At 32.1% G+C, this 22,941-nt stretch overlaps 1 protein-coding gene and 1 long non-coding RNA gene across 3 annotated transcripts; both read right to left on the bottom strand.

Moving 5' to 3' along the window:
* Positions 1–1,971: 1,971 nt before the first annotated feature.
* On the bottom strand, positions 1,972–6,056 carry LOC145956722 (uncharacterized). Of its 2 annotated transcripts, none has more exons than XR_014432961.1 (5): positions 5,146–6,056; positions 4,737–4,842; positions 4,082–4,627; positions 3,599–3,750; positions 1,972–3,155 (listed from the first exon to the last, which is right to left on the bottom strand). It is a non-coding gene; the product is annotated as an uncharacterized LOC145956722 (long non-coding RNA). The 2 variants fall into 2 exon arrangements; XR_014432960.1 differs by having other exon boundaries at positions 1,978–3,155; positions 4,082–4,213; positions 5,146–5,967.
* A 1,272-nt stretch (positions 6,057–7,328) lies between these two features.
* On the bottom strand, positions 7,329–8,985 carry LOC109818281 (Pollen Ole e 1 allergen and extensin family protein). The gene is made up of 2 exons (XM_020383724.3): positions 8,484–8,985; positions 7,329–8,055 (listed from the first exon to the last, which is right to left on the bottom strand). The coding sequence occupies exons 1-2, from the start codon at positions 8,665–8,667 to the stop codon at positions 7,718–7,720; spliced, it is 522 nt and encodes a 173-aa protein (XP_020239313.1). The 5' UTR covers positions 8,668–8,985; the 3' UTR covers positions 7,329–7,717.
* Positions 8,986–22,941: the final 13,956 nt, after the last annotated feature.

Here is a 22,941-nt window from a genome sequence, read left to right as displayed (position 1 = left end):
AAATCTAAAATAAATCACATAATAAAATAAATTTTTAAAAATATATGTTAAATAAATTTTTAATTCATTATCATAAAATAAAATTACACCAATTAATAATAATCCAAATAAATAAAAATTCTCAATCATGACTCTTGTTAATACCACCTTTAACACTCATTTAAACACAATTTTACCTGGTGAAGCAATTTTATTAAAATTATGTTTCATCTATTTAATGAATCTTGATAGTTAAATAACACTTGGTAAAATTATGTATCAAAATGAATCTTCGTCTTAGTGCCTGTTTGAAATGCCATTTGAATTAACGTAAATGGAGATTTTACCATTCCAAAATAGAAAAATAAGAAGTAATTAATAATTTGTTGCTTTCACTGGTTTAAAAATTTTTCATAATAAATCAAACACACTCTTACTCGATTCAACAGGAGTAAGAAGCTTTCGATCTCATTTTTATGTGGGTTATGTTTTGGTTGATATATCAAATTGGGTGTGATTGACTTTTTTGTAAAAAATAAAAGTATATATATGTATTTTAAAAAATATTTAAATATATTTTTAATTCATCTAAAATTAACAAATTTTGATTTTGATCCTGTAAATTTTTTCTTTACTTTTTATCTTTCTAACATTTGTAAACATTATTTTTATGTCCTTTTAAAATATTTTTTTATCCTCGTAAAATAAATAAATTTTAATTTTGATCTCTATAAATATATATATATATATATATATTATTTTCGTCCTTCTAAAATCTAAAATTATTATTTTTAATTTCTACCAATGATTTTAAGATATATAAATAATATTTATTTTAAGAATTTATAAATTTTTTTAAGAATGTCACACTAATGTGGTATCACTGAAGTTTGCAAGTAATACCTAAGAGAATCACTTAAACACTGGGGTTGAGTACATTTTGTAAACACTGGGGTTGAGTACAAGAAAATTCAATCTCTTTGTGGCAGTTTGAAACCCCGACAAAATGCATTTTTATTTGACATGTTCTGACGGTGGGAAACCGCCACAAAATTGCAGTTCTATTTGACTTGTTTGTCATTTTTTGGCGGTTTTACACTGCCACAAAATTCATTTTAATGATTTTAAAACAGCCACAAAAATACTATTATTTTTACTTGTTTACATTTGATGGCTATTTTAGATTGCCAAAAAATATATTTTTTATTTTTAAATCGTCAAAAATACACTTTATTTTACAATAATTTTTTATTTTTAAAATATATTTAAAATTATTTTAAAAGCACATTTTTATTATAAATTGGAAAATAACATTCTATATATTTTAGGTATTTATCAAATTATTATTGAAAATTAACACTAACCATATTAATCATTAAAAATTAATGACTATTATATTGTTATTTAATTCAAGTAACTTATATATAAATAAAAATTTTACTTGTCGAATTCTAAGATCACTTATTTTAGTAAATTTTACCTATAATTATAATAATATTTATGTGTTTTGTATGTTTCTTATTCAAATATAATTACATAAAGAAACATTAAATTAACAACTTTTAACATTATTAAAAAAATCAAGACAACATCTAGCCATAGGTCTAGCATGACATATTTTTTATTATTTCTAAATTGTTCATCTTCATGAAACTATTATTTTTCCTGTTTCAAATTAAAGACAAATAAAATAAAAATATAAATATAAATTTTTATAATTTTAACAAATAATTTTAAATTATCTATGTTTTTAAATAAAAACTAAAATTTTAAATACCCTAAAAATATTATCATTTTTTAGTCAATAGATATTTAAAAAAATATTAAAATATCTATATTTATTACAACAATAAATAAATATATATATATATATATATTTTAAAAATATTAAAATATCTATATTTGTTGAAAAAATTAAATTATTAAATAATTCAAAATATTATATTACCAATATTTATTAAATGACATTGAAATAATTAAATTATAAAATATATTAATTTATAAATTTAAAATTTTAATTATAATGAAAATAATTTTTAAAATATTTAAAAAACTAAAAAACAAATAATAAAAAAATGACCCGATGAGAAATCGGTTTCGCAACCACCAATTTCTCAAAGGGGGTATTCAATGTTTTAGTAAAAGCTTAATTGAGAAATCGTTTCCACGTTAATCGACTTTTCAATGTATAAAGAAACTTTTCAATGTATAAAGAAACGGTATATTTACGTAAATAAAATATAATCTGAAATATTTAAGAAAATAGTAAAATAAAACGATATATTAAAAAAAAAGTCGAAATGGTCAGATTAAATTATTTAAGAATAAATTTTTTATTTTTGAATTTTTTTTAAAATAATATAAAAAAATGGTTGTCACGTGGGGCATAGAACGGGAAAACAGTATTTAAAGATTGTGGCGGTTTTAAACTACTGAAAATATCATTCGTCTGTAGTCTAAAGTAAGCTCATCTCTTAATATAGGACTTTCTAAATAATATTATTTAAAATATCATTTAATTTGGTTCAAAATTCAACTTCCATATATATTCAGAAGTTTTTAAAAATGTCTTGTGTTGGATTCTCATTCGGATTTAAAACTGTGTTCGATTCTCATTCAAATTAATTTAAACTTGTCTTAATAATAATATGGCATTGTTTATCATATGCATCCAAGAAATTCAAAAGTAATACATGTAAAAAAATATAGAACATACAAATGTAACTCTTGAAACATTTATCAATATATAAATTAGAAAGAAAAAATTAAAAATGACAACACAACAAAGAATGACTAAAATAAAAAATAAAGAAAGTGGTGATCATGGAATTCAGCAGATAAATTTCTTAGAAATAACACATATATGGTATGATGTTGCTGTTGTCTATTTAACAATATTCAAAGCAAAGAAGCAAAGTGTAAAAGTAGTTAGAGCACCAACCATCTAAGTTTGAATCTGCCTCTAGAACTAGCTCCAGATCTTGTGACTTGAGGGATGTTCTGAAGTAATCAACAAACTCTGACAAAGAACCCGCCCCCTGTTACTTGAGGGATGGTATTTTGGAAGGCAAAACTAATTTTATATCCTCCTCTTCACACTTATCCTGATAATCTTGTGCAAATCTGTCGAAAACATGTAACTCGTGGTATAATTCCCGAGGCCATCAAAATTTCATCTGCAACAGAAAAACAAGTAATTAAAATGCCTGCTACGTGTTTCATATTGGGCACTACATCTACAGGTTTAAAACATCATTACAAGATAAAATAAGTTTTTTTTTTTTTTATCAATTAAGTTTCTTTTTTATGAATCATATTGGATAGGCTTAATGCACATAGTTTTAGTAACATTCAATTTCTTGGTGTATAATATGTTATTATAAGATGAAAGATAAACAGATTGTGTTTGTATCCTTTGTTGACTCCCTTGGCTTGTGTGGTTCTCCCAGCCCAAAACATGTCGAACAGGGAAATTCCCCTCTGCCCTCAAAAATAGAAGTGGCAACAAATTCTATTCATAATACATACTAGTCAGGTCCAAACTTATTGCAAACCATAGAAAAGATATAAATGAGCTAAGCTAACATAACTAGTGCTTTAAAAAAGCAGAGAGAAAGACCTGCAGCAAAGATCAAAGATTGGATATACTTCACTGTTGTTTATTTCAAATCCTAATCCATGCTGATCATGTTTGATCTGAGAACCATTGAGATGAGTGCTTGTAGGGCTCAATGAGGACGCTCTGCTACTATTTTCAAGGCCAGCAGCTAACTTTACAACACAGGAGATACCCAAAAAAGATATTTTAAAATTTCAACATAATGAGGGACATCAAATGCGATATTTCAAAAATTCATTCTCGGATTCAGGGTATTAAACATTAAAACTATAGCATAAACTAATAGGTAGAAATATATAATAGAATAAACATTGGAAATGTGAAAGTTAGATAAAAAAAATTCAATATTCAAATGCTCCAGAACTCCAATATAGGTAATAATATCTTTCTTTTATTTTTCTTTATACTTTTGGCATATGACGTAAATAATAATGGAAACTAAAGAACAGCCTAGAACATTTGAAGGGGATAATATTTACTTACTGCATTCATTGCTGTTCTATGATCCCGTTCATCTTTATCTTCATTACTTTCGCTAAAAACACCATCTTCTTTCTCTATTAAGTCAAGTCCAAAAACACTATTTCTTTGTTTCTCCAACCAGTTTCAATTTTCCTGTATAACAGAAAGTACACTCAGGATACCGCTCATCACTTGAAGTTACATATAATTCATCTATTGGGCAATAGGAACAGAACAGTACAATGGCAAGAAAAATAAATAGTGAACACTTATAAATTAGCTCATTGTTGCCAGATTAAAAGAACAACAACAAAGTCCTCCCCCACTGGCCACATTGATTAAGAACATTCTTATTTCTTCTACATTGAATTTATTATCTCGTTGGTTTTGCATCACCCAACATCCAGTTCCATAACAACATTGAAGGTCTTATAATTATGCAGTAAAATCCCCCCTCAAGCTTCGTCTATATCTTCCAACCACAAACAATCCAAAATATATTCTCATTCACAACCAAACACGTCCATTTTTGTTTAATGTTGGGAATTTATTGGCCCACCTGCATAGCTGTCATCAAATCAATTAAATTCTCAGCCCAACATGAACAAATTGGACATAGAACTGCATGTTGTTAACATTCAACACACATAAAAACTTCAAGTTCATCTTTAGATACCTTCTGGAAATATTGTCAAAAAAAGTTGCACTTTTGAATGGGATACGTTTTCCCTTTATCAGTCAGCACCCACATTTTGTGCTTAATGCCTTGTGCGCCCACGCATCTGAAACCAACAAAAACTCAAACACATCAACAAATACACAAAACCCAGCACCCACACATCTCAAATCAACACCCAACACACCAAACCCTAAAAGATCAACCTTCCCAAAACCCTAAAATCAACCATTTAAAATAAAAACTCACCGAATCCAATCCACAATTCAACACAACAGATCAAGAAAATACGAAACATGATAGGTAAAAAAGGAGAAGATCCATGGGATTAGCAACGGTGGCCATGTTAGAATCAACAACAAAATTTGGTTTTAGATATGATGGCAAATCGAGAAACAGAAAACCTAACTTGAAATCTGAATCGAGAGTCGTCGTTTAATGATTCCAAATATGATACCAAGGGATTTGGATTTATAACCCCCGATGATGGCACCAAGTATCTCTTTGTTCACTAATCGCAGATTCGATCTGACGGATTCTGAAGCCTCGCCGAGGGGGAGTCCATCGAGTTTACCATCCATCGAGTTTGCCATTCAGGGCTCCAGGCGCGGTGGTCATGGTGGCGGCCAGAGTTACGGCGGTGGAAGAGGAGGCGGAGGCTACGACGGAGGTGGCTATGGCGGTTGAGGGACTGCTTTCAAGGAGGCAGTGGAGGAGGCGGCGGCGGTTGAGGGAGGTATGGCGGAGGCGATGGTGGAAGGTACGGTGGAGGAGGTGGCGGCAGTGTTGTTGGAAACTGCTACAGCTGTGGAGAATAGGGGCATTTTGCAACAAGTGCTCGTTGAAATGGCTAATAGTTCGTAATGGCTAATAATAGTGTACATTAAACGTATCAGGAAGAAAATAGATAGATGACTGTAGGGGGTTGCGGAGAACGGGGTGCGGGGAAAATATGATAATAGTATTTTTGTGGCGGTTTTAAAATCGTCAGAAACTTTGAATTGGACAGAATTAAAATGAATTTTGTGGCGGTGTAAAACCGCCAAAAAATGACAAACAAGTCAAATAGAACTGCAATTTTGTGGCGGTTTCCGACCGTCAGAACATGTCAAATAAAAATGCATTTTGTGGCGGTTTTAAACCGCCACAAAGAGATTGAATTTTCTTGAAAAAAGCCAGCGTTTACAAAATATCCGTCACAAACGAGTTTTTGCAATTGTAGATCCGGCTGTTAATGCAATTTGTGGCGGTTAAAAACCGCCACAAACTGCCAAAATAACCGCCACAAATCACACATTTTTTTGTAGTGAAAGGGAGTGTGGGGTGTGGGGGGTGCGGGGAAGGGGGGTGGGGTGCGGGGAACGGAGGTACGGGGAAGGGAAGTGTAAGTTTAGGAATTTTATTTTTTTTAAGGGTAATTTAGACATTTTATATATTTTTTTTAAAAAGGGGGTGTGTTTATACGAGAGTGAAGGTGTGTTTATCATCTGCCAAAAAAAATATATATCAAGTGAGATAAGTCTAAAACTTTTCGAGCTCAAATAGGTTAAATAGGTTGGATTTAACCTATTTGACACAATCAGGTCAAATGAAATTGCTCAATCTTTTTTTGTCATCGTATTAAGGAGCCCGGCCCATTGGACGAACGGGCCAAGGTTACTTTAACACCTTTACTTGTCTAATAAATCTCATGCAAGATACATTTCAGCCATTAAATATAGCAGCTTTGTTGAGCATTGCTTAATAAATGAAAATAAAAATTTTTAATTAAAAATTAAAACATTTAAGAGTATTAAATATTTTCACTATAATTGGCAATATTTTTCTTGATTTCAATAAAAAGCCATTATTCCTTAGCTATTGCCATAAATGTAATAGAGTGGACTGAAAAAGGGTCATGTTAAAAAGTGTATTTTGTTATTGTTCTTGATTCTCATTTGTTGATTAGGCCATTCTGGCTTTTGGTGGCGTCAATCTTCCACAGTGGAGCTAATAAATAAGGACGGGAGAGACAATATATGATAATTACCTGAAATATTCTTCGTACGGTGTTCTGGAGTTAATGGCAAGTTGCGTCATGCTTGAGGACCCATATATACATATAATTGACAAAGAACCATTACTCTATGATGTTGAGACAAATCTTTAAAAAAGAAAGATCTTTCAACATTGAATTTAGGATAGTTATGCATGGATATTAACTAGGAATGGGCATCACAAAATTCATGTGGCCTCATTTGGAGATTTTCATAGAATGTGATGTGATCTATCACTTGTCAATTTGCATTTATCAAATAATAGTTTGCTATAGTCTTATGGAAGAATTGCAATTGAGAAAATGCACAACTTGATTTTTGAGAGATATTACCTACTTACTAGCTTTGATCTTTGAAAGTTATGATACAAATCAATTAGTGTCCTTAAAGGGATGAATTTGATACTAAGTAGACAACTTTAGGGACTAGAAATGAAACCAACACAAGTACCATTTTTTAAGATCCAAATTGTATATTTACTACATTGAATTTGTTCCTGCATTGAAGATTCCCCAGTTATTTTGATATTAAGTGTCTATTTATATGGGAAATATGATCTACATAACATTAACTAGTTTATTCATATTGTTGTTTGTTGAACAACTTGCTGGCTCTCTACAATTTCCAAAGAGAGAAATTATATATACATATACATCTAGCAGACTAGTACATGTTAACAACACCTAATCAACTGCATAAATCAAAAAGAAATAATCTCTTACACTCAAACTCTACTTGAATGATACGAAAATAGTCTTACCAAACAAATAATGCAGCAAAACAATGGAGAGAGAGAGAGAAGAGATCTATGCCCTTAATGGACTGCAAAAAGAGAACATATGAGTTTTTTTTCATTTTTTTATTTTTATAATTTTATTTTCTGGATTTTGTATGTATACACAAGTGACCAAGTACTAGTAGGCCTACTTGTGTAAGCTACTTCTTTTAATTACCACATAAAGTGATGTCCTTCTTGGATGGTCTGAAATTCAAAGCATTGAAGCTGTATATGCAGAGATTGGTTCTTCTTGCTTTGATTGCTATCACATTAGAAGTGGTTCTGTAGCCAGGAACATTGCAAGCAGAGGATGAACTACCTATTAAGCTTGCTTGGCATGAAGACACTACTGCAGAATCTTCTGCACATCTCACTCCATCCACTGAAGGGATTTCCAGCTTGTACATCCCATACTTGTTGGTAGTTCTGTTCACTGAAAGTGAAATCTGTTCAGCTGTTTTCTCTGAGAGTGCTTTGAACATGCAATCTACTTTGACCTCAGCACCTGCATGGACATAATTATGAAAAAAAACAACAAAAAAAAGTGTAAGGTGCACCCCATTTGAACTCTTTGAGTGTGTTTGAGAACATTATTGGTTAATCAAGACAAAAAAAGAAAGCAATTGTTTCTTTATTTAGTAATTGGCACCAATAATCATATTTCATTTTGGTTCCCACATGTATACTCCTCTAAAGGCAACAATAATTGAGATACAGTCACATACTAAATGTGCACACTTTTTTCAGTAGAAATCAAAACCATGATTTGTCACATTGTGAAAGACTAGTCACTAGTTTCTTCCATTAGACTTAATCAGATTGACAGTGCCAATGAACATATGCAGCTCAATGTTTCAACGAAAGTTAGTATGTTACATTACAATTTACAACACTATCTAACATTCAAACAAGGGGGTTATTGAGAGTTATCACCTGACAAGAAGTAACTGTGTCTGGAAAAGCTGTTGTTGGAGCAGAAATCACAATAAACAAAACCCATCACACTGATTTGTGAGATGGGGAACTTGGTTTTCCCTGGAAACTTGGGTCTTGCAGGCTCAACTTCCAAAAACTGAGTAAACAAGGGCAAAAGGAGCAAAAGGGTTATGGGATTCATGGCCAACTTTGGAAAAAAAATGGAGGGAAGCGTCCGAATGGTGTCTTATGAGGAACTAGAGCTTTGGTTTGCTTTGGTTTCAGAGCAATAGCAATTAGGTCCAAGTAGAAGATGAGTTTTGGGGTGCGGATAAAGAGGGGCAATGGTTAATGGAGAAGCAAGTTCAAGCATAAAGTTGGAAATAATTTTATCTTTTTTTCACAAGAAACAAAGACATGTGAATGTTGTTTGGCAAGACATGGAGCTCATGAGTAGGAGAGAGAAGGGGCAGTAGATTCTTTTGTATGGGAAGAACAGCTTCTATTGGGGAACTTGAGAAATGGGGCTGTGTTTAAATAGAGGCCAAGGTAGGGTAGGGTAGTGTGTAGTAGTAATGAATGAAGTATTGTATATGTAAGTTGTCACGGTTTTCTCTATTGCCTTATAAATAGTGGTACTATTAGTATCAACTATTGCCATATTAATTGCTGAATAGCACTTGGCAATTTGTAAGGGAAAAATGAGGAACACCAAGGTCCAAGCATATTAAAACATTCCGTTTTTTAGTGCATGCCATTAAGCACAGTGCATTTAAATCCCTCATTTATTGAGTTCAATTAAACCTTTTGTGTGCATGTGACTATGGCTGACATGACATATATAAAAGGGTATGGCATTGAAGAAAAGCGTGAAGCATTGGGGGGTAGCAGCATAGCATTCATGTCGTTCATGTGCACTTCAGAACAGAGAAAGTGTCATATCAGAGAAGGCATTAATAGGTGAAGTGAAATTGCTACTGGTCCCATGATAAAATTGAATTGTTGCACAGTACAAACGTGAGTTTTGCAACAATGCATATACATAGTGCTTTCTTTCCCTTTTCTCTTTATACAGAAAGGAGGCCAGATGCAATTAGCAAGCTGCATCTCCTCGACTTGGATCCGATCGATCAGGAGATTTTTTATTTTTTTTTTCGTTTAATTGAATTGGATCAATGATGGGTTGGGTTGATAATTAGTTAGTTAACCTAAAATATGACTAATTTGGCCAGATGCAATTAGCAACCCAACTCCTAACAACTTGAGCAATTATTTGGAGCTAATATGAGTATGCAGAGATTGGAATTTTTAAATATGGACTTAAGCGAAATTTGTGTTAATTAAATATGTGTTTTTATTATAAAGATAGTTTTATATAATTATAATAAATATTAATTTGTTTTGTCCGATTTTATATGACCAAAATTTAATATTTATTGTGTATTTTGTAAAAATGTCATGCTACAGAGTTGATTGGATACTTGACAAACAAGATGAATAAAAACTTCATGTCTTGTATCGTCGAGTAAAAACAATACCTTAAATCTCGTTGCCACTCCCTACTTCAAAACTAGGAGATGCAAATGATGAATAACAATCATTTAATGAACAACAATCAATTATCAAACAACATCTATTTGTTCGAGGATGTAGCTCAGTTCGAGTTCCACCTTTTCTAATTTCTAGACCAGTTGACACGGTTTAAATTGTTATGAGAAAACGATGCTCGAAACATCATGTCCACCAAACAATTGTTGGCAAATACTGATTGAGTAACAAATATGATATTCGATACAGATTCGTGGCATTACACAATTCACTCTAATAAATCACGAGCTTAGTTTCAACTTGAAGATCAAATTTAATTTATGTTCGATGTGTAAGACAAAGTTCCTTACTTCTGAAATGATTATATGTTAGATAATATTAATTAGTTTTTGGTGAATATAGGATTGTCAAAAGCCACTCCTTTGAATTGCATTAACTATTCTTTCGAGCAAGTTTCTAGTGTTGTGTTTGTTGATACTCTTAATCTAAATGATTTTGAATATTATATTGTTATATTGAAGGTAATGTCACTTCAATTAAATGTCCTTATTAATTAATATGATTATCCATTTGCTGGAGAGTCATATTTCATTTAATTTTTTATATTTAATAGTTTGAAGCTTTAATTTTAGGACCCCACTAGTACCATGGATGCCAGCATGCATAGTAAAGTTGCACAACACCCATATTACGAAAAAAAGACATAATTGTTGGTTGTGTCTTAATTCTTTGAGAGTATTTTTTTTCATTAGTGAATAACATACTTTATGTAAATATTTAACTATTTTTTACTATGACAAATTGTTGTATTTAGCTCTAGACCTAATCATGATCCCTTCTTCTTGAACATTACTAAGAACATTTAAAGGGTCAAATAGAGAAAAATGCCCTTAATTTTTCATTTAAAATAAATTTATACTAGTTAAATTGTATTGATATGTTTTTACATGTACATAGGTTATTCCGAAAGACCTTTGAATGACAAATTATGTTTAATGGTTATTTTAATTGGTGTTGTTTTAATCTCTATAATTTTAATTTTTGATGATTGTTTGATATATTGGTGGTGTAATAATTATTGTATTGAACTTTTATTTATCGTGTGTAATGTGAAATTCACCAATTAGTAATTATGTATGAGTAATTTGATGTAATGTCGTGTGTTGATTTTGTTAGTTTGATCTGGGCCATTCTTTTTCTTGTCATCATAGTGTATTTTTTCATGTTAAGTGCAATAAAATGCTAAGAGATTGACAATAATTGAATAGTAATGAGATATGTTATCAGTGCAATGTTATGTGCAGATTTTATTGATGCAATTTAGTCCATGTTTTTTTCTTTCTAACATAAGACAAATCTCTGAGAGATTTATAATGTAGTAAGTTCGATCATAGCTATCATTTTGTTGCCATATTAAACATCACCATGCAAGATTCCTAATGCGTGAACCATTTTTGGAATAAGGAGTTACTACCCAACTATTCTAAGAGTTGTATAGGGATGTAATTGGAAAAGGGATTTCCTACCTAAATAGCCAAAATTTGGGTGATTTGCCCTAGTTGACTTAAGATAAGGTGAAATATGGATCTTGGCCCAATAGAAAATCTTCCAACAATATTTTCAAAACCAATAATGGAGGGTCACTATAACAGCCCGATTTTCACAGATTGTACGAGGGCCCAAAGTTCGATAGGGGTAATTTAGTAGCCTAGAACGGGCCATTTCCAAATTGGAACGGGCCGTTCCAAAATACTAAAAGTGCCTACAAATCTTAGATGGGAACGGGACGTTCCCAAATTGGAACGGGGCGTTCCAAACCAGCAAAAATACCTATAACCCTAGTTGGGAAATGGCCATTCCAAATATGGCCGTTATGAGTTAAATGCAACCTTAGAACGGGTCGTTCTAGTTGTGAACTTTGCACATAACGTAAGAGTCTAGAATGAGCCGTTCTGGATTTGAAACGGGTCGTTTTGGCCACTCCTGATGCCTATAAATAGAGCTCTCTGACACTCCCAAAAAGCATACCTTTCAGTTCTGACTTCTTTCAGTTCTGACTTCTTTTCCTTCTACATTTTCTGAAGACCGAGTGGAACCTAGAGGAGGAGACCAACCAGATCCTGCTCTAGTTTCAGCTACTGCTTATCGAGGTACGGGGGAAAAATGGATTATTTGTATGTAGAGTTACATGAGGGAATTGGGTAGAGAAAGAGTCCCTTAGAATTATGAGTAATTTTATAATTGTTTCTATTTGAGGAATTGATGATCCCATTAGATTCAGTATGTATTGAGGATTAGAAATATATATTTAATTTGTGAAAATGATGATCTGGGAGAGAGAACGAAATTGTAGAAAAGTGCATGTGAGTTAGGTTTTGGAATCATTGGGGTTTTTACTATTTGATTTAATATTGTATTAAATTGGTGAATTTATTGGGTTTTATATTAATTTATAATTATTATTATATTATTGTTATAGATGTGTATTCATGGTGAATTGCTTGATAAGTATGTGAATCATTGTATTGTGTGGACTTATCTGTATGTAATATGGAATTTGAGTTATGAAATGAGATATGTGGAATGTGAATGAGATGTAATTGTGGATCCTCGTACTGATGACCAGGGGTGAGCATGGCCCTAGGTTGCTAAAAAGGGTAGCATGACCTTGGCACAGTGTTATGTCAGGGGTGAGCACGACCCTAGGCTGCTAAAAGGGTAGCGTGACCTTGGCACAGTGTTATGTCAAGGATGAGCACGATCCTAGGCTGTAAAAGGGTAGCGTGACCTTGAAATAGTAAGATTTGTGATGATTGGGATTGGGATGTGATTGTGGTTCCTCACACATATGACCAGGGATGAGACGACCCTGGGTAAGTGATGCTATAGGGATGGCGTGCCCCTGGCATAGTGTGGGATGAGTGAGACAATTAATACGTATCACTTATGTCTAGAGTGGCACGACCTTGAGGTGACGTGACCATTGACATAGTGTTAATTGCAAGATTTGTGATAGATTGGTGTGATTGTGAATTGTGATATGAATATGATGCATGATTGATAGAATTAGAATGTATGAATATGCTTGTAAAGACTTCATTAATTGATGAATTATGATAAGATTATGTTGTGTTTTTCCTTGTGTTCTTTATATATAGATGTTTTCTTTTCTCACCGTATAATTTGTAGATGTTTTAGGTGAGGAAGATTCGGTTTTGAGTGGCATCTAGAATGTCAATTATTGAATTGTGGGTGTGCTCTGGTATTGTGACATCGGGGCAGATAATTTCTAGGATATGAAATTTTTATATGAATTTGGAGTTGTAATTATTATTTTTTAAAACAAATTGTAAACTTTTATATTTTATTTTCCAAATTTTATTCATGTTGGACATTGAAGATCATTTGTGAAGGTTTTTATGTGAACCCTTTTACCAATACGTTGAAAAAATTTATTTCCTTAATTTAATTACATTATTATGATATATGTGTTGGGGTAGTAAGAGTGTCACAGTCATTGATTTGAGTAAAATAATGGGAGCATATTTAATCAAAGGCCTTGTTAAATATGTTGTAAAGTATGATACTTAAAATATGTAATTTTATTATTTTAGATAACCATGTGCAAACACATAGTCATTGTGATTAGTTCTTTGGAAGGACACATAATCACATAAGTGATTTTTTTGATTGGTAATAAAACGCAAGAAATGCTCTTAGGCAAAAAAGAAAGCTATAAGTTGTTAATAAGCTAATTATTGAAGCCACTCGCGATTTATGATTATAAAGTTGATAGAGATGTTTAACAGAATCACCTAGATGACACCATAGATGTTGGATGCTACATGTCTGCTACCAAGAACTTGAAACTATTGAAGCAATTTAAGAACATGGAGGCATTTGGTATGGTTAGGAACTTTTGGATGCTCTTTTAAGAGCAAGCAAGGTAAGAGAGGTTTGATACATCTAGATCATTGTTCCACTACAAGATGACAAAGGGGAGTCTAGTAGGACCTCCTGAGCTCTAAATGTTTGGAAATGTTGAGTGTCTAGAGGGCTGGGTTTCCGTTGGGCTTAGAGTTTTTGATGAATTTGATCCTCCACTCTTTGTCGGATAGTATGTTATGAATGACATGACTAAGGCATTATTGGAACTTGCTTACATGTTGAGAAGTGTTGAGTAAAACATCAACAAAGAAAAGGAAATGAACCATTTTATTTTTCTAGTCTACTAAAGGAGAACAATGGTAAGAAGTAGTTCAAGCCTAAAACTAGCAAGTGGGGTGGCCAAAGATTTCTCTTGCTTTCATTATGGTGGGACCAAACAATGAACGAGAAATTGCTCAACATACATATAAAAATGCATAAAGAAGAAGAGAGTGAGATTTCTACATCAAATATTTATGTTATATAGGTACTTCAACATCCAAGTTATTTCATATTAGGTGTGGTTTTTCACAATTTGAAAGAGAGTGAAAAATTGGTAAAAGGTGAAATAGACCAACGAAGGCTTTTTGACTTTACCTTTTGGATTTATCTGTGGAACTAAATAAATATTATTATATTTCTACCATTAGCAAAATAATTATTTATTGTTGGACAAGAAGGGTTTGAATAAAGGACAAATATCATTCTCTTTATTTAAAAATGTTTTATGTTAATGTACATTTGAGTAATGGGCTTCAAGTCCAAGATCCTAAAACACTCATTTATAACATAAAGAGGATAAGTCAAATGATTTGAACCTAACATAACTTAATATTGGGATACAAACAAGTCATACATAAATAAAATAAGAGAAAAAAATAACAACTTATAAAACACAAGCATACTCCAATGATAGAGAGATCTTGTGTTCTTTACATATAGATGTTTTCTTTTGTCACCGTATAATTTGTAGATGTTTTAGGTGAGGAAGATCCGGCTTTGAGTGGCATCTAGAATGTCAACTATTGAATTGTGGGTGTGCTCTGATATTGTGACATCGGGGCAGATAATTTCTAGGATATGAAATTTTTATATGAATTTGGAGTTGTAATTATTATTTTTAAAAACAATTTGTAAACTCTTATATTTTATTTTCCAAATTTTATTCATGTTGGACATTGAAGATCATTTGTGAAGGTTTTTATGTGAACCCTTTTACCAATACGTTGAAAAAATTTATTTCCTTAATTTAATTACATTATTACGATATGTGTTGGGGTAGTAAGTGTGTCACATTTAGTGGTATCAGAGCAGGTCGATCTAAACGGTCGTGAGTTATGAGTCTACTATGCTTGGTTTGTAGATGAATGATGGAATGAATTGATTGTGAAATTTATTGATATGATAGTATGATGATTGATTATGTTTGTTGTTATTTAATTGTGTGTACTCTAATAATGTTTTGCATTATGATGACGATAATGATGATGTTTCCCTTGTGTTGTTAGTGTTGTGCTTACTTGTATATTGTTTTCTTAGAATTTGGCTGAAAGACATGATATAGCTTAGATGATGCTATTCATGATTGCTTATTTGTTTTGATACTTCTTGCTTACGTAAGAAGTAGTGGTTGAGTGGTATCGCTCGTGTTGCGAGCATATGTGCCAGTAGTAGTGGACGAAACCTTGTGCTAACCAACTAGAACTATTAGAACCTTGGATGTGGGTGAGACATTGATTTGTCGAGTGTATTAAGAGTCTACGATTGGTGAAGTTTCTGAAATCTATAGTTGTAGCGATTGAATTCAAGGAGGTTATATGTTGAGAATTAAAGTTTTGATAATGCTTAAGGAGAGACTGAAGTGTTGATGATTTCTAGAGTTGGTACTTGCATGTTAACCTTTTATGGTATAGGTAGCATGTGAGTTTTATTTTCTAAGTCTTTTGTGATGAATATGTGAGTTTTTTGGTTTAGGATTGTAGTGGGAAGCTTGGATATGAGTTTGAGGTGGAAAGGAGTGGGTTTGGAAGGATTGAGATATTTTCGTGAGCTTAGGTGTTGATACACTATTACTGTCTAGTGTAGGAGATGTTTGCACTGCAGTTTTATTGTGTCAGTACAAGTGTTATATTGATAGAATTAGATTTTGTGGTCTGCATAAAAGTTGTAATCTTGGACGTTATCTTTCTAATGGAATTGGAATCAGGTAAAACGGAGGTCTAGAACTCCGGTTATAGCTGCTTTGGTGATCAGAAGTTTAGTTGTAAGCGCTGAATATATCTGTTGTGGTTTTTGAATTTTTCATGTTTTTTTTAGCTAAGAAGATTTTTTTAGAATCTCATGTCTTCATAAGAGTTGTAGCTTATTCTCTTAGCTTTCTTTTGAGATAGTTTTGAGATCATTTGGACGAGTATAACTCTCTAGGTATCATTTTGTTTGACAGTTGTTGATGGGATATGTACGGTGTCATGATGTTTTTGAGTTGTTAGGCATAACAAGGATAAAAACTAATTTGGTTATGATGTTCTAAGGCGTTGTCATTTGGTCTTAAGTGTCTTTTAATTTTAAATTGGGATAATAATTTATAAGTAATTATATATAAAAAAATATTCAAATACATTAAAATTATGTTGACGTATTAAATACATATCTCTAAATATTTAAAAATAAATTGTATGTGTAATGAGTTTATACAATCATGCGTATCAGTTCTCACATGAACTAAATTACCATATTTTTATTTTCATTCCATATATTTGAAATACTGCAACCTCTAAGCATTAGTGAGTAATCTTCTCGCTACGTTGGAGGCACCTCAAAGGGTGGGATAGCTGGTCCCAAGATTTAATGCGACTGCATACACAAGGTAGGATTCGAACCCCTGACCTTGCTTAAGCGTGGATTAACTCCTACCGCTGAACTACACGCTTGGGGTTAATTGCACAATTTCACACTTGAAACAAGACTTATTTATTTATTTTTTTATTATAAAAAAGTAAATATGTACAATAATAATACAAGTTATTATACATTTTATAGAGTAACACATTTTATTGTGTTTGTGACTATTATTATTCCCTAATCTCACCTTGCATAGAAGGTAAATTCTTTTTCAATTTCTTGTGTTGAAATATTGAGATTGAACATCTGAATTTTTCAAACTTTCTTTTATTATTTTATATTTTTATTTTAAATTCTAGTTTATAAATTTAAATTTCTTAAAATAATTTAATTTGTAAAAGATAATTGAATAATTAGTGAATAAAATTATTATATTATAATTAAAATTTTTATTTTATAAAATTTAAGGATTATATTTTTTAAAACATTATGTTTTATCCATTTAATTTTTTTTAAAAAATTAATTAATTAGTTTAATAAAGATTGCGGTCATAATTAAGTAATTAATGATTAAGTGGATAATTTTTTTATAAATCAGAATATATTTTAAAGAATAATTCTTAAATTGGTCAAAATAACAATTTTAATTATAAAATAATTTATTCACTAACTATTTAATTACCTTCCACAATATTTAAGAAAAGATAATGTAATTATTGTAAAAGTTGACAAACTTGCCAGAAAATAATAAGATGGTTCATTGTTATGATCATCACGCATTGTGTTGACAATAGAGTGATTGGATTGCCTAGTTGTACTTTGTTTTGTGTATGACGTTATGTTTTACGTTCAACTCTTGGATCATGTAATTTTTGTTAGATTAATAAAAAAATGAAATTAATTAGCATGATATCATTCAAGGTATTGATGTGTGTGCGTAAGAGAACCTTTATGCAACCCATAATTATAATTCACACTATTTATTTTGTATATTTGTCATTTAATGTATTTCAATTAATGATGTGAATGAATTACATTTTTTTCCTTAATATAATCATTAATCCCACAAAATAAAAAAAATTAATCACAAAATAATCAACTATATCAGATTTTACAAACTTGAAAACATCTCGTGTATATAACTTTGCACCAACTTCAACTATTTCTCAATGTTTGTCAAAACAATTTTTGTATAAAATGAATTAAAATCAACAATCAATTCATTGTACCTGTAATAACTTAAAGACTATCCTAAATTATACAACAATTCAACCACAAAATTTTTCCTCCTCACGTACATTTTAATACAACTATTCACTCCTTCACACAAAGAAGTTGTTCTAATACCAACAAAAAATTTATCGCATTGATAAGCATTTGCCGACATACGCCTCATTTGGTATGTTAGCAAAATCCAATTGTTGCCTTGAAGTCGGTGTCTACCAACCACATCCTTCCAAAATGTTTCAAACTTCTCTAGGATGAACTTCCCATTATTACCGTAATTAAAATCAACAAAAAATCTAGGACTTTTTACATTCTCACAAGCCATTTTTAGTAGATATTACACATAAAGTCTACATGTTGTATTAGGAAATACCTACCTAATTTCCTCCCTCATATCCCCATCACCATCTATCACTACAACTTATAGTTGCTTAAGAGGTATATATTGCTTCCAAGGCTTATAAAATCCACTTGTAAGTATCTGTAGTTTCATCTAAAATCAAACCAACACAAAAAATTATAGTTTACCTATGATATTTTTTTCCAAAAAATATCACCAAAATCTTGTTATATTTGTTCTTCTTGTAGATACTACTAAATGCAACGACATCTCCATAATATTGATAATCAAATCTACTAGTACCATCTATCTAAAACAAGTGTTCCATTTTACCATCATCTCCTAGTATATATTTAGCATAAAACATTGGATCATTGCCTACTTTTCCTTGAAAATTATACCTAAGACAGCTAGCTTAATCATCCCCACCTTGAATTTTAAAACATTCATGTTGTTCTATATGATTAAAACGGTCTTTCTAGTTGAACCCAATGCATAAATGACCCTTCTTTTGGTCCATCATGAATCTTATTATATGGCATGCTTTAACCCCATGATCATCCAAACAATTAACTTAGGTTTTGTTACTAGTTGACAATCCACAATAAGTCCTAATGAATGACACATAATTTGAGTGACACATGTCATGGTTGTGACCCTCCTCAAATGAAACAAGTTTCCATTTACATGTATCTTGATCAAGGTGAACATGAAACTTGGCTTTACAATTGGTATGACTAAGAGACTTCAGCTCTTTTTTTCAATCATCTATCATAAAGTGTTTTTTGTCCTTCAAACCCCTGTACATGTATTGCATAAAAATTGATGCATTACTATTTTTCCATTTGTAATGTGACCGACGTCATCCTTTCTAATCCCCAAACCATGAAATTTACCATATGCAAAGTAAAGTTTATATGATATTTTATTAAAGGATAGTATAATATTTTATTAAAAAAAAAAGGAAGGGATTTGTAACTTTGGTTATTATGTTTTAACTAGAGGGTTGAATGGAGGTTAGGCTTTTTTTTAAAAGGAGGAGTTTTTTGATCAAACCCTTTCATACCTCTATTTTCACATATGCACTTTAGAGTTCAAAGAACAAGAGCAGGAAGAAATCATCCTAGAGTCGGGCACCCATTGTTTGGAGCTTATCCAAGCAAGGGAGCAGTGAGAAATCTTGCTCTGGATGTGGATTTATATGTTGGGTAGTGGGATTGGCCCTAATCTCGTATATGTTGTTTGCCTATGTATGAGGGGTTTCTCTTAAGGCTTCTTTTTGCTCCCTATTCTTCTTCCTCGTGATTAATGGCATGAATTATTTGAGAGTATGATTAATTTTATGTTTTTGGATAATAATTATATGATTTGAGGTCTCTATAAGTTCCTATTAGAAACCTTAAGGGAATTTGGTGTGATTTTGGGGAAAGATATCAGTTGTATGTGTGAATTGGAAGATATTGGGCATTAAGTTAATTGCTATAGAATATGTTTACCAATTGAATGATATGTTTTGGTAAATTGATAGGTGAGTCAAAATTTTGCATTTCTGCTATACGGGATGTTTTTCATGTCACCAGGCGCCACTTGAGGCGCCTTAGGCGTCATCGAGGCCAAGAGCAAGATTTGCTCTCGAGGTCCCTTACGTCGGACGTGAGATGACCCTCACCGGGCATAAAAGCTTCAGAGGTTCCCTGTGACGCTTGTGCTAGGCGTGAGTTGACTCTCGTCAAACATGGACATTCTAGAGAGCTTTCGGTGGTGTTCTCGTTGGACGTGGGCTCGATCATGTCGAGCATAGTCCAGATAAACACCAACATGGTCCACTAGAGGTATTGCATCAAGTGTGGGGCATGTGCCATTGAGCCTTATCCTACCTACGAATTCTCTACTCTAATTCCATTGAATCTCATTGTTATAATTATGTGTTGTGACACTAATGTAGATAGGCTATGATGTCTATATATGAATATATGACTATGAATGATGAGTAATGTGATATGAGAAACATGTGATATGTGAAACTATGAGGTCATGTGAATGTAATGCATTGATTTTGATTGACATGCATCATATGCATAAAAATGTTTTTGAAAGGGTACAATATGGAATATATTGGTAGGAAAGGTCCCTTGTGTAAAAGCTTGGGAACTAATCTTGGGGATAATTCAATTTGGAAGTCCCAATCTTGTCTTCATGAGCATGGGATGTATCTTGTATGACTTAGTTATTGATGAGGTTATTTTATGGTATTTGTTTGAGGGGATATTTTATGATAGTTATTTTTATAAGATCATCCTCCTAAATTCGAGATTACTAGGCACATAGATTCTATTCTTGAACCCTAAAACACCATCAACTTCCACTCGTAAAGGGATATCTATACCCCTACCAATCCTCTCCACTTGGTTCACTAAGAAAGGATCTAACTCCTAGTCTCTCTAATCTCATCTATTAATCTATTAGTCCTTTCCAACATACTCAATCCAATACTCTTAAGGGTGAGTTCACATATCATGCTTAAGTCTCTAACCTCCTCAATCAAATCTAACCCTTACATCATCAAAAATGATAAGTGAATGGTCATTCTAATCAAGGCATCTGCCACAATATTAGTTTTACTTCTATGACTCTCTCCAAAGATTAAGTGCTTAAGCATAAGTTCACTAGTTACACATACTCGGTCTCAAATTCTTACCACTCCATCTATACTTAAGGCAACTTTTATCCATTACCATGTCCTATAGCCTCATATCTTGTCACCAAAATGAATCAACTAATTATGTTTCTCCAATTTCTTTCAACGATCCACTTGTTACTCGAGTCATACCTAGTTTCACATTACTAGGAGTAATCTCACAAGTCAAACTTAAATCCTTAGACCGAACCAAAAGGTTAAACTCTTTAATCATAAAGGAAGATAAATGTAGAGGTTTCCTAATCAAAACATCGACCACCACATTGGCTTTGCCCAAAATACAAATAAGATCAAAATCTTATTCCTTAAGAAATTCCAACTATCTCCTTTGTCTCATATTCAACTCCTTTGGTCAAAAGATATTTAAGGCTCTTATAATCACTAAATACCTCAAGCTTAGAATCATATAGGTAGCAGTCTCCAAATCTTAGTGTAAATATTACAACCACTAACTCAAGGTCATGGGTAAGGAAATTCCTCTAATGAATTTTCAATTTCCTAGAAACATAAGCTACTACCTTTCCTTCTTGCATCAACACTCTACCCAAACCCATCTTAGAAACATCAACATATACTACAAAAGACTTAATAAGATCGACCAATGCTAACACTGGTGCACTAGTCGATCTTTGCTTAAGAATTTGGAAACTACTCTCACACTTACTATCCCACACAAAGACAACACTCTTCCTAGTCGACAAAGTCAAAGGTAACGCTATCTTAGAAATTTCCTCAATAAATCTCCAATAACAAAGAACTAACCCAAGAAAACTCCTAACCTCACTAATTGACTTAAGTATCTCCCACTTAAGCACAACTTCTACCATAGGTAGATCTACGTTATACCTCCGCTAAAAATTACAGGGCCTAGAAAACCCACTTCATATAAATGAAAATCATACTTATATAACTTAGCGTAAAACTATCTTGGATATATCTTCATCCTCACTTCCAATATGATGATATCACATCCTAAGGTCGATCTCACTAAACACACAAACATTCAATAATTGATCCCTAAGGTCATATATCCTCGTATTAATATATACACATATCAAATCATGTTATAATACCTACTTTAAACATTTGATATATACCATCCCTAAGCATGTACGAATCAATCACTGTTTACACCATATAGCATGTACATGAACCAACCTTACCATATAATATCATACAACCTTAAACAACCTTTAAATCCATATGAAAATGCCTCAAAACATCATAACCAAATCAATTTTTATCCTTGCATTGCCTAATAACTCAAAAATATCATGACACCATAAATATCCCATCAATAAATGTCAAGGAAAATGATACACAAAGAGTTATACTCATTCAAATGATCTCAAACCAATCTCAAAAGAAAGCTAAGAGAATAATCTACCACTCTTGTGAAGATATGAGATTCTAAAAAGATCATCTTCTTAGCTAAAAATTCAAAAACTAAAACAGATATATTCAACACTTAATGCTAGACCTCTAATCACTAAAGCAATTATAACTGAAGTTCTAGACCTCCGTTATATCTTATTCCAGTTCCATTGGAAAGATAACATCCAAGGCTACAACTTTCATGAAGAACACAAAATCTAATTATGTCAATACGATACTCATACTGGCACAAAAAATCTGCAGCAAAAATATCCCCTACACCATACAGCAATAGTGTACTAACATCCCACAAAATACCTCAACCATTCCAAACTCACTCCTTTCCACCTCAAACTCATATCCAAGCTTCCTACTACAATCCTAAACCAAAACAACTCACATATTCAGTACAAAGGACTTAGAAAAATAAAACTCACATGCTACCTGTAACAGCCCATTTTTCGTGGGCCAAAGGCCCAATTCGTGGCCCAGAACGGGCCGTTTCAATTTTGAAACGGGCC

The sequence above is a fragment of the Cajanus cajan genome, chromosome 4 (genome assembly GCF_000230855.2).
Source record: "Cajanus cajan strain Asha chromosome 4, NIPB_CcT2T_4, whole genome shotgun sequence".
Classification (NCBI taxonomy): Eukaryota; Viridiplantae; Streptophyta; class Magnoliopsida; order Fabales; family Fabaceae; genus Cajanus; species Cajanus cajan.
Note: the sequence above shows the minus strand (reverse complement) of the source record. Positions and strands in the feature narration are given on the sequence as shown.

Bases quoted from the DNA above. Each gene is read 5' to 3' on its own strand.
- LOC109818281 (XM_020383724.3), bottom strand. From the start codon at position 8,667: ATGAATCCCATAACCCTTTTGCTCCTTTTGCCCTTGTTTACTCAGTTT. The intron at 8,056-8,483 runs GTGATAACTCTC...ATGTCCATGCAG, and splicing joins ACACAGTTACTTCTTGTCAG to GTGCTGAGGTCAAAGTAGAT.